Source organism: Phocoena sinus, chromosome 5, assembly GCF_008692025.1.
Source record: "Phocoena sinus isolate mPhoSin1 chromosome 5, mPhoSin1.pri, whole genome shotgun sequence".
Classification (NCBI taxonomy): Eukaryota; Metazoa; Chordata; class Mammalia; order Artiodactyla; family Phocoenidae; genus Phocoena; species Phocoena sinus.
This window is the reverse complement of record NC_045767.1, coordinates 1,893,713-1,909,839: the sequence shown is the minus strand read 5'-3', so window position 1 is coordinate 1,909,839 and position 16,127 is coordinate 1,893,713. Positions and strand designations below refer to the sequence as shown.

Here is a 16,127-nt window from a genome sequence, read left to right as displayed (position 1 = left end):
CACTTCCTCCAGGAAGTCTTCCTGGAGCCCCCAGCTGCGTTGCAAGCTCCTAGCCCCTGCACACCCCGCTGCCATGGACGGTGGGCGCTGTGCGTACCTTCTGCCCCGTTGTCTCCCGGTAACCACTGGTTAAGCCAACGAATGACCCAGTTACTGATGTGAGGGGCCTCACTGCCCTGGACCTGACTTCTGGCGGCAGAACCCGGCGTTCTGGATACAGGCTCTGGGCCCAGACTGTCCAACTTTTTGGGTCCTGTTCTGTTACCAGCTGTGGACCCAAGGGTAAGTCATTTAGCGCCCTGTGGCCTAGAAAACAAGACCACCTCCTAGAGGTCCCGTGAGCTGACCTGCTACAGTCAACGCTCGGAGGCTGGTGTGGGTACTCAGTAAGGCTGGCCGTGCCCCCTTCCCAGTGCAGCCCTGGCCACCGGGGCAAAGGTCATCTGTGCTTTATTGTGCGACACCGGCCCCTCACGGAGCCTGTGTTGTAGCGTTCCTGGGGGTCCAGCCCCTGCCCAACCCCAAATACCTCAGCCCTACCCAGCTCCCAGCCCAGTGCCAGGGGGGCGTGCTGGGGGTACCAGAATTTCTGTAAATCAAGTCCAGACTGGGCTCAGTCCTAGGCTCCTGGGAGGTGGGCAGGGTGAGACAGGAGAGCCCCACACAATTCCCTGGAGCCCAGGGCCTGGCCAAGCCCCGGGGGACCCAGCCTGCTGGGCAGGGCCTGGCCTGGCAATCTCTGTGAGGCATCCACTGGGGAGGCCCCGGGTCAGAGCACGGCGCTGGCTCCCGCGTGTTCTCCCGTGCAGGCCGGTCTCCTTCTGCGGGGCCCAGGGCTGTGGCCCTGTGGCCGTCTCTGCCCAGCAGCGGGCAGCACAGGCGTCACCTGGGCCTGGCGTAACCGTAGGGGTGCCGCAGCAGCAGGCTCTGGTGGCCAGGCAGCACGTGAGTGTGGTAATGCTCCACCAGGCTGCCCACGCTCACAAACAGGACCTCGCCCTCCAGGTAGAACTTCGCCTCCTGGGTGGGGAGTGGGGCAGAGTCAGAGGGGCCAGCCAGCTGGCCCTCCCTGTAAGACGGGGCGGTCGGCAGTAACACTCTGCCCAGGGGACGCAGGCCAGGTCTGTAAGTAAGCCTAGGGCCGAGGGCTGATCACCCCATCTCCTCTAGGGTCAGTGGAGGACACAGAGAAGCCAGGAGAGGGGGGGAGGTGGGGCCACAGAGAGAGGCGACGGCGGAGGAGGGGCGTGTGGGAGTGCTGGCCTCAGACCACCCACTACCTATGCTCTCCCAGGGAGACTCTGCCCTGACCCCAGCCGAGCCCCGGACCAGGTCTCCCCTCCCGCCCAGGGCCCTCGGGTAGGCCAGCCCGCTCACCTTCTCAAAGATGCGGTAGTTCCTCACTTTGCTGGAGGTTTCGTCCCACACGACCAGAACCTGCAGGGAGAGGAGCGGGCAGAGGACGGCTCACTCCCCTCAGGAAAGACACAGACTCGGGGTGCGGGGGCAGCAGCGTCGAGGCTGGGTCCCTGGGAGAGGGTCCCCCTGCCCATGGACAGCAGGGTCAGGATGGGCGGCCCCTTGCCCCGGGACTCCTGCCCTCAGAGACTCTGCTAAGACGTGAATGACAGTAGCAGGTGCCTGGTCCACACTAGGACCATCTCCGACACTCAAGGGGAAACAGGCTCAGTGAGGTCACACGAGTCACCCTTGGAGGGGCCCAGGCAGAGCCAGCAGACCTCCTAACGTTCCCACGGCCCCAGGCAGCCTCCCCTTCAAAGAGCAGGAAGGGGAACCCCCTACCCCGTCAGAGCCCCGGGCCCCCCAACCCTTCCTGTGCCTCACGTCCATGCTGGGGAGTGGGCACCACTGCAGACGGTGCTGAGTTCCTGAGAACGGATGGGGAGAAGGGGCTGTAGACCTCAAGGATGAAACCCGGTTGAGAAGCCAAGAGGCTGTGCGGGGAAATGAGCTACGAACTGTAGAGTTCTGTGCTCGCCTGTCAGCCCGGGTATGTAGAGAGCGGCAGACCCCACCACGCAGCCGTCTTGGAGGCCTTTGCACAGCAGGGTGGCGGCTGAGCACCCTCCCTGGGTGCCTACCTTCCCCGCCTTGGTGGAGGAGTTCCGGATGCAGTAGAGGCCGTCCAGGGGCTCTCCCCGGGGGCTCGTGGCTTTGAACAGCCTACAAGAACACAGCCGTGTGAACAGGTGAGCCCCCCCTCGGACAGCTCTCTCAAGGACCCTCCAGCCCCCACCACCACGTGGCTTTCTGTCGTCCCAGATTCTGCAGCTCAGGTTCCGAGAGCACTGGGGACCACGAGGGCCGGCCGCACAGAGCCCAGGGCGAGGCCAGAGCAGGGGCTGAGCTGGCAGGAGTTGTTCTTTCGCCGGGTTTCTCGTGGCACTCAGCTGTGTTCTCGTGCCAGTAACTGCCCAGCACCGAGGCTGGAGAGGGGGACCGAAGAGCAGGAAGACCAGAGGGCGTGCGTTCGTGTGTGTGTGTGCGTGGGTATGTGTGTGTGTAGGTGTGTGTGTAGGGGTGTGTGTGTGTGTGTAGGGGTGTGTGTGTGTGTAGGTGTGGGGGGCGGGGCGCGGCAGAGAACCTCAGGTCTGCCAAGACAAGGCCTTGGAGAAAGAAGGGCTTCACACTGACCTTTCCGCTTCGCAAGATTCCGTGGTGTTGATGAAAACTGAGCTGGGCAGTGGCACCTGGAGGGAGGCGGGCATGGTCAGCGTCAAGGCCCGGGTGGGGCTCTCCCCGCTGGCTGCCAGCCTGTGCCGGGAGCTGGGGCTGCGCACCGTGTCCCGCGCCCCCAGCTCCCCCGCAGCCGCCCATCCCGTCGGACATCTGGGCGCCCCACCCGGCCTTGCCTTCTCGTAGTCCTCATCAGAGTCCTCCCCACCGGCGTCCGCCTGCGGCGTGTCAGCCTGCGCGGGTTTCCGGGGTCTTTCAAAGGAGAAGCTCCTGAAGCTCTGCCCGTCGGGGGGTGATCTCCTGGACGGGAAGCAAACGGAGGAAGGCCGTGTCGCTGCCAGACGTGGGACAGGCCCGCTCTGCTCCCCCCAGACGCTGCTCCCCGTGCCTCCCAAGTGACCACACCAAGCCTGGGGACCCATGAGGTCTGGCGCCTGCGGCCCTGGTGGCTGTCAAAGGCTCAGGACCACAGAGCTCTGGGGAGCTCCACGCTGACCGCCCTGGGGCGGCAGCAGTCGCCTGAAGCCTGGCCGCCTGAGCCGGCGTCACCGGCAAGGGGGGTCCTGGGCCCCAGACGCTGTGGGCAAAGGGCCCAGTGCTGCCACGGACCAGCTCTGTGACCTCAGCCACGTTGCACTCCTCCCAGAGCCATGGGACAGATATGAATGGGTCGAGCCAAAGGGACACGCCCCTCACTGTAGCCACATGGTCCGAGCCTCCAGGGCTTCAGGGAGAGTTAAAGGAGGCCACCCTGGGATGGGCTGCCAGGCTGTGGGTGAGGCTGTGCTGTGGACGAAAAGCTCTGCCACACGCAGCCCCGTGGCACTCAGGTCCAGACCCAGAGCACGAACACATGAGCCAGCCTACAACTCTGTGGCCCCTCACAAAACAGAACCGTGAGTGTGCCAAGGGGTCCTCCCAGGCACTCCCGCACGGGTGGCAGTGCTAACAGAGCCCCAGGGAGAAGGGTGCCGTGGTCAAGAGTACTCAGGAGGAACCGTACTAGCGTGCCCACTCAGGCTCCCCGCTGGGGCTCCCGGAGCCTTCCCTGCTGAGGGCCCTGCGGGCTGTGGGTGTGAGGACACACCAGTCTCCCGGCACTGCCCAGCAATAAAGCTGAAAGTGTTTCGAGCAGTCCTCGAGGTGAGTCACACACACGTTCCACATTCCACTGGGAACTGGCAGGTTCCCAGTCGGGAAGGGCACAAAGGCAGCCTCGGTGGCGTCAGAGCCAGGGTGGCATCTGGAGCCCCAGACAGGGCCGGGAAGGGCACTTCTGGCTCAGGAGGGCTCAGTCCCACACCTCCCCACAGCACCCGTCCCTGGGCAGGCTGGCAGCGCCCGGAGGGCCCTCACTGCACGGCAGCGGCTCTGGGAGGCCGGGGTGCCCAGAGCCCCGCCTCGCCCACTGCTCCCCAAGGCAGCCACGGGCTCCAGGCTCACCACCCACAGGGCTGGACCTCAAGGGCCAGGCGGGACACCCCTGGGAACCCCCGCGTCAGGTGTAAGGGAGGCCGTTCAGCCTAGGCAGCCCAGGGCCATCAAGGCGCCTTCCTCCCCCCACCCAGGCCAGGGTCACCTGGCGCCCGTCACGGGCTGTGTGCCAGAGGCAGGGAGGCTGGGTCACCGGTGGGAAGACAGGCTGGGGAGGGGTCCCGGTGGCACCAGTGCGGCACAGACTCACTGGAGGTGGGGGAGGGGCGGCTTTTCTGGCCTGGGCAGGATCACGGGCCGGGCTGTGGCCTCGGGCGTGGGCAGCTTTAGTGCGGGAGGCCGGGGGGCCACGGCGGGCACGAAGAGTCCGGGCTTGGCTGCCTCCCTCGGGGGGGCCACTTCAGCCACCTTCAAGAACTTGGGCTTGTTGGCCGGCACGGGAGGGGGCTCAGGTGTGGGTGGCCCCCGAGGGGACAGGTGGAAGGACTTGAGCTTGTCACAGTTCCTGGAGGTGGTAGCGGCTGCGCTGGCAGAGCTACAGGAAGAGCTGGCGCCGTGGCCAGGGACCCAGGGCTCTGGGCCAGAGCTGGCGTCCTCGCGGAAGCAAGGTGGCTTCCGGCTGGGCACGGCGGGCAGGCCGCCTGGTGGGGGTTCACTCACCCTCCGGGAGGGGGCGGGCACCCTGGGGCCGGGCTCGAGCCACCTCGGGCCCAGCAGCTCCCTCCTGGAGTCCTCGGGGGCCGGGCCGGCATCGGGGAGGCTGCGCTTAGGGGGTGCAGGTGGCAGCAGAGGGCCTGGACCCTTGGAGGAAAAGGAGTGGGCCCGGGGCACATCAGAGAAGACGGGCTTCCTGGGCGTGGGCACCGGAGGTGGGGGGTAGGCCGGTGGGTGGATCAGGGCATCTGCAGAGCGAGGAGACCCATCTGGTGAGCGAGGGTCCCCTGCTAGAGGCCAGAGCAGCAGCACCTCTGCCGGCAAGGGCCGGCCAGGGCCAAGCAGGCGTGCAACCCCTCAGCACCCAGCCCCCCAGCCCGGCCACGCGGCCTACAGCTCCGATGCCCAGCACTCCCGATGCAGCCTTCCTTCCGGGACGCTGGCCCACCCCAGGCCGCCCGGCCCTCCCGATCTGTCCCCCATACGGCAGCCTGTGCAAACTTCCTGAAGCCCAGGTGTCACATCAGGAGCCTTCAGCTTCCGGGGGAGCGGGTCGGGGCGAGAAGGACGAAGGGGCAAGGAAGCCTCCCAGGACCGGGCCTCAGCTGGGGCGGCTGGGAGTCCCACTGACAGAGGTGAGGAGGAAAGGCGGGAGCAGGCTGGGGGAAGCTGGGGGTTGGGTTTGCTACTAACAAGTTGACAGTGCCACGAGACACCTAAGGGACGTCGAGTGGACTCCAGGGGCCCAGGCCCAGTTCAGAGGAGGGGCCCCAGCTGGAAATGTCAGGAGTCAACAGCCTGTCGAGGACACTGGCTGTGGCCCAGGAGCGACAGGAGAGGAGCGGGCCAGGCCTGAGCCCCAGGGTCGTGCGTGTGGGCACCCTGGGCAGCACAGGGCTGGGCGGGAGGGGACCTGGAGCACGAGGTGTCTGGGGCTGGCGAGGCAGGTGGGGGCAGGGAGGGGGCCCCGGGCCAAGTGCCACCCTCGGGCACTGGGGTGGGAACCCTGACGAGAGGCGTTCTGAGTGAGGAGCTGGGAATGCGCAAGCAGGTGTGCAGGGGCACTGGGCCCCTGGAGGTCCAAGGTGGGGCTGAGGGTGAGGCCTCCGTGGGCTCTCTCCAGCCAGGGGTGGGGCAGACGGAGGCAGGGCTTCACCAGGGCTGTGGTCACAGGCCCGAGAGATGAGAGCCCGAAGTGGGCGAGCGAGGACGCAAAGACCAGAGAACGGACGAGGGTCTGATGTGGGCTCGGTGCTGGCCTGCAGGTCCTGGTGGGCTGAAGGCCCGTGGGAGCTGGGGCCCCAGAAGGAGGGAAGAGGGCTGGCACCGGGTGCACTCGAGGGAGGCACAGCTAAGAGGAGGCCACGAGGAGTTGAGGGGGGCAGAAGACAAGGTGGCTAGAGAGAAGGCCAAGGAACAGGGAGTCCCCGACCATGATGAAATCAACAAGAACAAGAGGAGCTGGGGGAGGAGAGCTGGGGGCGGAAGGAACAGTAAGTGATGCGACAGACGCAGGACAGAGGCGTGGCCCTCCCCCACCCGTCCCTGCGCTTCCCTGGGATGCCTGGTACAAGCCTGTCCCCTTGCCTGGCCGAGTGCTCTGGGGGGTGGGGGCAGGGTGAGGCAGTTGAGTGACCATCTGGCCACAGGTGCTCACAGCGAGCTATCCTCCTTCCCTGTTCTCAGCCCCCAGGGCCAGCCCTGGCTCAGCGTCCCATGTGTGGGGCTCCCCCTCACCTACCTCTGCACCGCCCCTCCCTCATCCCAGGCAAACTGGAGGAGATCAGAGGAGCAGGTGAGCAGAGCCAGCCTCTTCTGCTCCGTTCCTCCCAATATTTGGGTTGAAGGAGGAAAACTGAGGCCCGAGGTGGAGACGGTCAGGCCTCAGGCCACCCGGAGCCATACCCAGGCCGATAGCCCCAGCCCAGGGTGGGGGAGCCTCTGCTCCAGGCCCCAGCCCCTGTTCTCTACTCCCAGCGCTCCCCAGGCCCACCGGGTGCCCCACCCACCCTCGGGCTTCCCGGACTCGGGGCAGTCGGGTTCCATGTAAGAGTCGTCCTCATCGTCGTGCTCGTAGTCTGTGGGGCAGATGGAGGGGTCGGACTCAGGGCCACCCAGGCCAGCTGCACCCAGGCCGGGGTGGCCGGGCGGGGCTCTCAGGACCTCGCTCCCTCAGGGGGGCCCAGGGCCAGGATGAGGTGGGCAGGATGGGAACCCAAGACCCAGGCTGCCTGGGGAAGCCGAAGGGACGGAGCAGGGAGGCCAGCCAGCTACGTCTCCCTCCAGGGCAGCAGCCAGGCGTGGAGAGACGGCGGGCAGAGGATGCGGACGCGCCTCACCTTCGTTGTCAGTGGGGTACGGAGAGAGGCTGATGTCCACAGGCCGCTCGATGGCACCGTAGAAGCTGTCTGTGTCCGAGCTGGAGTCGCTGAGTGCAGGGCAGGCAGGGCAGTGAGTACCGGGCAGGGGGTCCCCTGCACTCACAGTCTCGGACACGCAGACAGACACACACACATACAGACAAGGACGCAGCCACACACACGTGCACACTCAGACACGCGGATGCAGACACACACACAAACACGAGAACACACACAGAGACGTGCGGACACAGAAAGATCTAGACACACGTCTACACACGAAACAAGGGCAGACAAGGGGACTGGAAGCTGTGGTGTCTCCCTCCTCAGCCCCACCGTGGTTCTCGCCACAAGTACACCCCGACCGCCCAGACGGTGCCAGGCCTCAAGGCTGGGCCCACATCCCCACCTGCTCCTGCCCTCGGGGCTCAGGCAGGGGCCTGCGGGACCGCCTAGGTGTGCCCAGCCCTACCTGGGCCTCCCTATTCTCATGTCTGAAAGGCCCGGATGGATGCAGCTCCCGCCCAGAGAGCCCCCGCTGCTTGTTGAGCCACCTTCGCCGTGCGGTCATCAACGCCCAGACAGGCTGGGCCACTGCCCCGGGCACTCAGTCTGCTCTCACTCCCTAGTGAGGGGCGCTGGGAACCCGAAGCCCTGAGCTGCTAGAAACGCTGGGCTTCCTGGGTGCGCAAGTAAAAGCACGTGTAATCCCCAAACAGGAACTACCAACGGGGTGCACACACACAGGTGCACACCCCGCACACACGTGGCCCAGCTGGCACCTTCAGAAGAGCCTTCAAGGAGGGGATTCTGGGCCAAACCCCCAGGGGTCAGGAGGCAGGCACACGTGTCAAGTCCAGGGCCCTAGTGACACCCGCCCACCATCACACCCCCAGGCCCACCTGGCATCCAGAGGCAGCTCCTTCTTCTCATGGAAGTGGCCAATCTCCCTGCGCAGCAAGGCCATCCAGCTCTGCGGGTCAGTCAGGCCCTCAGCGGGCATGATGGGGCCCAGGGGAGGAACCCACCCCCATCCCTCCTGCCCTGCCCGCACTGGCTGGTCTGTGTCGACCACCAAGGTTGGGGAAGACGACCCTGGCTGGCCCTTCTGGGGCCGCGGCCCCCCTTCAGCCCACCCAGGGTTCCTCCTGAGACAGCGTGCTCTGAGTGTGAGGGGGCTGGCGCCAGGCCCTGGGCGTGAGGACTGGAGACCGGGGGGCGGCACCCACCCAGCTGCCCATGCCCCAGCCACGGCCCCTCCGGGCCTGGACGGGGGCCCTGACAGTTCCCTGTCCCCACAGGGCAGGTCCAACCCGGCCCCCCATCACCTTGCGCTCGTCCTCAGAGGAGGCAGAGAAGAACCACGTGCGGTGCTTCTTGCTGATGTGGACGATCTTGAAGGGGAAGACATTGCTGGATGTCGTCTCCTCAGCTGCCCGCATCACCCTGAGGGCAGTGCCAGTGGTCACCATGCGGCCCATGCCCACAGGGACGGCCCAAGCACAGCCCCTCCCCTGGACAGGTCTTGGCACCCAGCACCACGCCCCGAGGGACATGGGAAGATCTGGACGGTTGGCCCATCGATGCTGCTGGCTGAAGGCCTGGATGCGTCAGGCAGAAGGAAGCGTGTGGGCAAGGGTGGGCAGTGAGCGGAGGGCACAGGGGTCCAGGAGGGCTTCCAGGGAGCAGCACGTGCAGGGCTCTGAGACGAGGACATGCAACCCTCGCTGCCCACCAATGCTACTTTACTTGGATGCCTCGGGCCCCGCCTGGTCCCTGGCCTACCTCCTGGGGACCCTCATGGGGCTCGTGTCACCCTCAGCCCTGCCCCTGCTGCCAGGTGGCTGGCCTGAGAACATTTCAGGGAAGTGAATCACTGCGGCCGCTCCTGCAGCCCGGACATGGAGTTTGCGTAGAGATCACAAACTCTACCATGGGGGGCGCTGTCAGGCTGGGCGCCTGGGGCAGGTGTGTCCCTCCGGCCCATCAGACGGCCTGGACCATCCCCTGCTGCAAGGCTGCACTCCCATCAGGCCAGGGGTGGTTGTGTTTGGGGAAAGGAAATGTCCCTCCCCAGGGGACCCCAGAGTCTGACCCACCAGTGCCCGCTGGCAGCCACAGGGCCCTGGAGCCTCCCCCGGCCTCCACCTGGCAGATGGGCACTGGGCTGGATGCTTGGGGCAAGTTTCCCTACAGAGCTTGCGGCCAGCATGTGAGTGCAGGCCTAGAGTCACCCCCCCAATCAAGGGCACCAGTCCTGCCACTGACACCACGGGACCCTCAGGTTCTCAGAGGCAGGAAGGGCTGGGCCCTCCTGGGGTGGGCAGGGGCACAGACTAATGCCATTGGGTGCAGGGCCTGGGTGGTGTGACACCAAGACCTAGAGTCAGGAATCACACTTGACCCCCACGTGTAGGCGAGGCCGTGGGTGGGCCCACACGTGCCAACATGCCCCATCCCCCGGGGAGGGGGGGAGGGGGAGGCCCAGTGCCCATGAGTCAGAGAGCTCCTTGAGGGCAGGCTCCTGGCCAAATGATAGACTGGCAGCCCGCAGCAGGGAACTGGCCCCAGCCTGGGAGGCCCCGGGAGCCAGGGGGCCTGGGGCAGGGCCTGGGCTCTTGGCCAAAAGGAGGCAGAGATGGTTGAGGGGGAAAAGGTGGGGAGGAAGGAGGGACGCAGAAGTCACTGGGCTGCGACCGAACGGGGACCCTGTAGAACAGGCTGTTGCAACCCTTGAGGCTGATAAAGCTGCAGGAAGCCCCAGCCTCGGGTGTGAACCATCTCAGGAAAGCCTGGACTCGCCTTGGGTGGCAACCGGGGGCGAACCCACTGGCCGTGGGGCTGGGGGTCAGTGGGGCACTTACCGGTTGTAGCCACTCAGCGAGAAGGCGCCCTGCGGGGAGGCGGACGTGCTGCTCTTGAAGTAGTAGATGCAGCGCTTGTGGATGATGACGAAGCGCAGGGGCCCTGCGGAGCGGGGCGAGGGCAGGGGCTGAGCCTCTGGGCAGGCCCCACTCCAGGGACCACGCCTGGAGGCCCTGGGCGACTCCAGGCCAGGCCTCCTGCCCCCTCCCCAGGAGTCTACCATGGGGCCAAATGCTGACAGATGGATGGGCATGCTGGTCCCTCCAGGGCAGGGGAGATTCACGGGGTTGTGTGGCGCTACCGCAGGCCCTAGGGACAAGGGACTAAAGTGGCTCAAGGAAGGGCAGAGCCAGGGCCAGAGGCCTAGGGAGGCCACAGAGCCGCCTTGCTGGGTGGAGCGAGGCTCGGGGCAAAGATGCCCAGAGATCTTGCCAACAGGAGCCACTGGTGTGGAGCCAGTTATGGTGAGAACCCCTGGGGCTACTGCCCCATCCCTGAGCAGCCCCTCCCAGGCCTGGAGGCTCACTTACAGCCCCTCCTTGGAGGCTCCCTGTTCAAAGAGGAGGGCAGACCAATCGGAGCCCACAGAGAAACCAAACCAGTCAGCCTGGGGCACCTCAACCAGGCAGCACAGGGCCAGGGAGTCCCTGGCAAAGGGCACAGCTTGAGCAAAGGCACGGGACGCTCGTGGCTGGTCAGAGGGGTGGGCAAGGCCCTGATGCTCTTGGGCTTCAGCATCTCCCAGGCCTGGGGGCTCTCTCCCTCTCCCAGCCTGCTGTCCTAGGCACCAGAGCCCCGGTCTCATGAAGCTCTGGAGGTCCAGCACCCAGATGGCTGTTGGCCTGGTACGTGGGTTCACTGCGGACAGAGTGACTGCCTGACTCACTGAACACCCACCTGATAAGGCGAGGGAACCACCCAGGGGCCAGACCTACCAGGCCAACGAGGGCTCCCGCCCCTGGCCACAGGCTGAAGCTCCCTTGTCCAGCTGGTCAGCACTCTGCACCAAATGCCCTCCTATCTCCACCCGCTGCACCACCCCAGACCCTTCCACAGTCCTGGGGGCTGGGGAGGCCAACCTCAGGGCCCCGAGGGGGTGCCGGCAGGGAGAGAAGGGAAACTCTGGAGGGCCCACCAGGTAAGAAAGGAAGAAGAGGCTCAGAAAGGAAGGGTGCTTGGCCAAGGAGGTCCAGTGGGGCTCAGCCCTGTCCCCACGTCCTCCCATTGTGCTCCCCACCACTCAGGGGACTCACACTTGAGCAGCTGCAGCTGGGTGCCACCCTTCTTGTGCAGGTAGCCAGCCTTGGCCACACCTCCAGGCATGGTCAGCAAGTTCTGAGCACCAATAGCCTTCATGGGGACGGGCCAGTGCATCTCCTCGGCCGCCATGAAGCTACAATAAAAAGGGAAGGGGACATGTCTCAGCCAGGGCTGGGGGCCGCACCCTCGCCAAACAATCGTTTGGTGGGTTGGCTGGGATCCACAGTGCCCCAGTCAGTCTGGGGCATCATTTGGGCAGGGGCCACCCCGTGCACGGTCTCCAGGGGCAGGCTGCCTGCCTCAGGGTTAACCCAGGCCCGCAGGGCCCTACATTCCAGGCCCAGCTGTAAGGCCCCGCTGCTCAACAGCCTCTTACTCATGTTCCAGCTGCTCTCCCAGAAACCTGGCAGGTTCTTTCAGTTTCACACTTCCGGCCTCTGCCTGGAATGACTGCCCCCCCCTCACACAGAGAACTCCTACTCGCCCTTCAAGACCCAGATTCAGACTCTCCTCTTCTGTGACGCACCTCAATGCCCAGTCACATTCGGGGCCTCCCGCACTGCACCCCTGGTCCCTCTGAACAGCACCCACCCACCCCGCACTGTTTTATCCAGTGCCTGCCCCCACCCCACCTGGGGCATGGTCCGTCCGGGGGCCCCAGTGGAGTTGGAGGAGCAGTTCGGGTCAGACCCAGAGGCCCAGCCTTGCTGGAACTCCTGCCCCATACACACACACACACACACACACACACACACACACACACACATACACACACACACAAAAACCCACTCGCTTTCAGCAAACCGGCAGGCTCCAACAGATGTTTACCGCCTCCCGCCTCCCCGCACGCCTGCTCCTCGGCCCCTGCCCAGGTCGCTCGGCCTGCCCGCTCCAGCTCCACCTAAGCACAAAGCCACCCCTCTGGCCTGCGCCCCAACCAACAGTGGAGCCTCCGACAAATCGCGCCACCCCCGCGCCCGCCCGGCGGCCCGCACCGGACAGAACCCCGCGGGCGTAGGGAGGAGGGGGCCCCGCGCCAGCCCGTCCCGGGAGGTGCGGGCAGACGGACAGGCCCCCGCCCCGTCCGAAGCCCCCAGACCCGCCGGAGCCGGCCCCCGCCCGCCTTTGTTCCCGCCGGAAGCGCCGGCTCGGTCCTCACAGCGTCCACGCGATGGGCACGGCCGGCTTCGGTGGGTCGGCCCGCGCCCGTCTCCCCTGCGCGCACCGACAGGGCATCGGGCCGCGCGCCCGGGCCGCCGCCTCGCCCGCGGCGCCCTCCTCCCGCCGGCCCCTGGCCCGCGGCCGCAGCCCCTCGCCCGCCATGCCGCCGCGCCCCCCGCCCCTGCCCCGCCCCCTGCCCGGCCTCCGGCTCCGCCCCTCGCAGGTGAGGCACCGCCCCGCCCGTCAGCCCGCGGGGCCTCAGTTTCCCCGCCGGCCGCTGCGAGGGTGGGGCTGCGGGGGCGCGGGAACGCGGGGGCGCGGGGCGGACGCCTGAGGGGCCGCCCGGAGTCGGGAAGCCACGGAGGTGAACGGGCAGCAGCCGGCTTCACGACCCCGCGCGGCTGGAGGGCCCCCGACCGCCCCTACACCCGGGCCCCAGCCCCTCCGGCTCCTGGCGGCCGATACCTTGGGAAAGTGCCTCCTCCTCCTCCCGGAGCCCCGGCCCGCAGCTCTGTCAAGGGTGGTGCGGGCCGCCCCGCCTCCCGGGGCTGAGCTGGAGTTGAAGTGGGGCTGGCTGGCGAGTTTCCCCTCCCCCCGGCCCCCCGGGGCGCGAGCACTTAGGCTCCCGGGCGGCGCTGCCGGTTCTCCCTCGTTCCTCCCCCGTGGCCCACTCTGGGCGGGCTGCGTCGCCTCTCTGACCCGGGATTCCTTGCAGGGGTCAGGGCTCCGGTCCTTGGCAGCTCCACCTGCCTGGAAGGATGTGGGCACCTCTCCCAGGAGCCCCCTAGGCTGGCTACAGGCTGGCCTCCCAAGCATGCTGCCTTCTCTACCTCCACTTGCATACAGGCTGCCACCGAGATGGGCCACCTGCAGCAGAGGGTGGGTCTAACAGCTTCCGCCCTGCTCCCACCCAGCGGGAGGTCCCTGGTTTCCAGGCCTCTGCCTCAGGCCAGGGCTCTGGCCCCTTCCCGCTGCAACCAGCCCCTGCCTCTCACGCCTCTACAGCAGCCTCCCTACACTGAGGCTCCAGCCAGCCTCTGTGCCTGTTCCCAGTGCCCTTGCCAGCCCCACGCCCCCAGCATTCCCAGCCCTCTAGGCTGCCTCCTGCCTGTGCCCCCCTCCACCACCTCCGGGCAGCCCCACCCCACCTCCTCTCCTCAAGTCCCTCCCTGGCCTCCAGTCTCTTTCCTCCATCACCCTCCCCTCAGCACAGGCTCCAGCACACACGCCATGCCCGTCACTGCTCTGTTCTAAAGCTCCAGGACCTGCTCATGTCCAGCTGGCCCTTCTGGATCCAGCCCCTGTGGACCTTTCTCACAGGCTGTCCTCCAGCCCTCCACCTCCTGTGTGTGTGCCTGCACCAGCCCGGCCCGTGGCTCCTGTTACTCAAATCCACTGCGCTCCCCCCTTCAGACCTCTATCCACACTGTTCCCACTGCCTGCTGTTACAACTGAACTAACTCACCCTCAAGAGGTGGTTCACATGAACACCAGTCCTTCACAAACTCTTCCCAAAACCGAAGAGCAAGGCACTCATTCTAAGAGGTCGGCGTGGGCTTCCCTGGTGGCGCAGTGGTTGAGAGTCTGCCTGCTGATGCAGGGGACACGGGTTCGTGCCCCGGTCCAGGAAGATCCCACATGCCGCGGAGCGGCTGGGCCTGTGAGCCGTGGCCGCTGAGCCTGTGCGTCCGGAGCCTGTGCTCCACAACGGGAGAGGCCACAGCGGTGAGGGGCCCGCGTACCGCAAAAAAAAAAAAAAAAAAAAAAAAAAGCTATGCAGGTTGGGAAGGAAAAAGTAAAACTATTCAAAGATGAGATGATTAGAAAATCCAAGGGATCCACTAAAGAAAGAATGATTAGAACTGATAAATAAGCTCAGCAAGGTGGCAGGATACCAGATGGATACACCAAAATCAGTCCTATTTCTCTACACTAGCAACGAACAATCCAAAAATGGAAGAGGGTTAACTCAAGTGCCCCCTCTTTCAGGTGGTCCCACCAGCTCAGGCCCAGCACACAGGGGGCACCCAGGCAGTCCCAAAGGAGGTGTAGAATGCTGACCCTGCTGGGTGCTGGGGACTGCACGTTGCCTGGAAGGCGCAGGAAGCTGAAACAGAGCCCCACCCTGCTCCATCGCCTCCTCCCCCATCTGTAAGGAGACCTGGCATCTGTGTGGGGCAGGGGGTGCCAGAGGCAGAGCTGAGGATGATGGGGCCCACCCCTCGTCCTGGCTCCACACCTGAGCCAGCATGGGGAAGGAGCCGGGGTGGCGTGCGGTCCCACCCTGGTCAGCTTGGTGGCCAGGCAGGGGCAGGCCTGTGAGGGGCTCAGTCTCACCTGGCCTCCGTCCCTCTGCGGGCAGGGGGAGGGCTCTTGGGTGTCCACGGGCTGACCTTGGGTGGGGAGGGTGGGTTGTAGCAGGCCTGGTCGTGTTCCACCTTCGCCTCCCCTGGGAATGTCCCTGCTTCAGGAACAGACATCCACCGCCCTTCTCCAGAAGATGGACCATCGAAGGGGAAGCTCATCCTGATGGCCGCCCGGCCCTGCCCTGCACCACTGGCTGAGCTGGGTTGGGACCTGCCCAGGAGCACAGTGCTAGGCACGCTCCCCAGTCTCTGCTCCGTGCCCACCCCCACCTTCTCTCTCAGCTGCGACTGGTCTGTGTGACGCAAGGCCCAAGGCTGTAGGGGTGAGGGCAGAACAGGCCGGAGAAAGCTGCTCTTTCCCACAGAGACAGCCCCATTGGGCTCCAGGAAGCGCAGGCTCTGTGGCTTCCGCCTGCCTTGGGGCTGCGAGCCTCCGGGGCGTGTGGTCACATCCCCTGCACAGGCCCACACATGAGCCGTGGCTCCGCACACTCGGTCATTGTCACACACGGTGCACCCAGAAGACAGGACGTGTGCATGAGCCGCACGGCCCGAAGGCAGAAGGTTCTGTGTGTGCACGTCAGTGTGTGTGCACACGCGTGTGTACCGGTGTGAGCCTGTGCACCAGGTTGCCTGGAAGGTGCATGAGGAAGGCGCTGGAGGGCGGGGTTCCCTCGGCTCTCCTCTCCTGCAGCCACAGGTGCGGTCTTGGCTGTGGTGAGGGAGCTGGCACCTCGTGGACCACAGGGTCGGGGTTCCGTCAGTGGTGACCAGGCCGCCCATGTGTGGGAGCTGCAGGGTGAGGAGGGTCTGGGGGGTCCCAGCCCCGAGGGAGAAGAGACCAGGTCCCCCAGTGCACTCACTCACACCTATGCACACACTCATTCATCACAGGCCTGCATGCACGCTTATACACTCACGCCCGAAGACACACTCTCACATACCCACCTGCATATAATCATACGTGCACACGTACACACGTGTACTCACTCACACAGGCTCACACGCATACGTATGCACACTCATCGCACATGTACACGCTCACATTCATTCTTATACGTGCACTCATTTTCACACATGCCCGCTTGCACTCAAATGTACTTATACACACACACTGACTCACGTGTATATTCACACACACACGCACACACACGCACACACACACACAGCCTCCAGGGGCTAGCAGGACCTTTCATGGGTGGCCCCAGTGCCCTGGGCAGGCAGCTTGGGCACAGGTCAGAGTAATCATCACTACCCCGCAGCCCTGCACTGGTCCAGAGCCAAGTGTGACCCGACAGCTCATTAAACCCCACAGGCATTGCTTTACCTC

At 65.6% G+C, this 16,127-nt stretch overlaps 1 protein-coding gene across 4 annotated transcripts in view; it reads right to left on the bottom strand.

Annotated features, from left to right (window-relative positions):
* Positions 1-433: 433 nt before the first annotated feature.
* The window catches only part of SH3BP2 (SH3 domain binding protein 2), a 35,232-nt gene continuing 19,538 nt past the window's right edge, over positions 434-16,127 (bottom strand). For 2 of the 4 annotated variants that reach the window (XM_032633116.1, XM_032633117.1), the window contains exons 2-13: positions 11,264-11,403; positions 10,010-10,112; positions 8,474-8,591; positions 8,048-8,118; positions 7,125-7,213; positions 6,795-6,863; positions 4,382-5,033; positions 2,874-2,997; positions 2,656-2,711; positions 2,103-2,184; positions 1,378-1,437; positions 883-1,020 (exon numbers count right to left, since the gene is read on the bottom strand). In XM_032633116.1, coding sequence (XP_032489007.1) covers positions 883-1,020; positions 1,378-1,437; positions 2,103-2,184; positions 2,656-2,711; positions 2,874-2,997; positions 4,382-5,033; positions 6,795-6,863; positions 7,125-7,213; positions 8,048-8,118; positions 8,474-8,591; positions 10,010-10,112; positions 11,264-11,399 — 1,698 coding nt within the window. In that variant the 5' untranslated portion in view covers positions 11,400-11,403. Of the gene's footprint in view, positions 1,021-1,377; positions 1,438-2,102; positions 2,185-2,655; positions 2,712-2,873; positions 2,998-4,381; positions 5,034-6,794; positions 6,864-7,124; positions 7,214-8,047; positions 8,119-8,473; positions 8,592-10,009; positions 10,113-11,263; positions 11,404-16,127 lie in introns of all 4 variants that reach the window. The other 2 variants (XM_032633113.1, XM_032633114.1) reach the window with 2 other exon arrangements.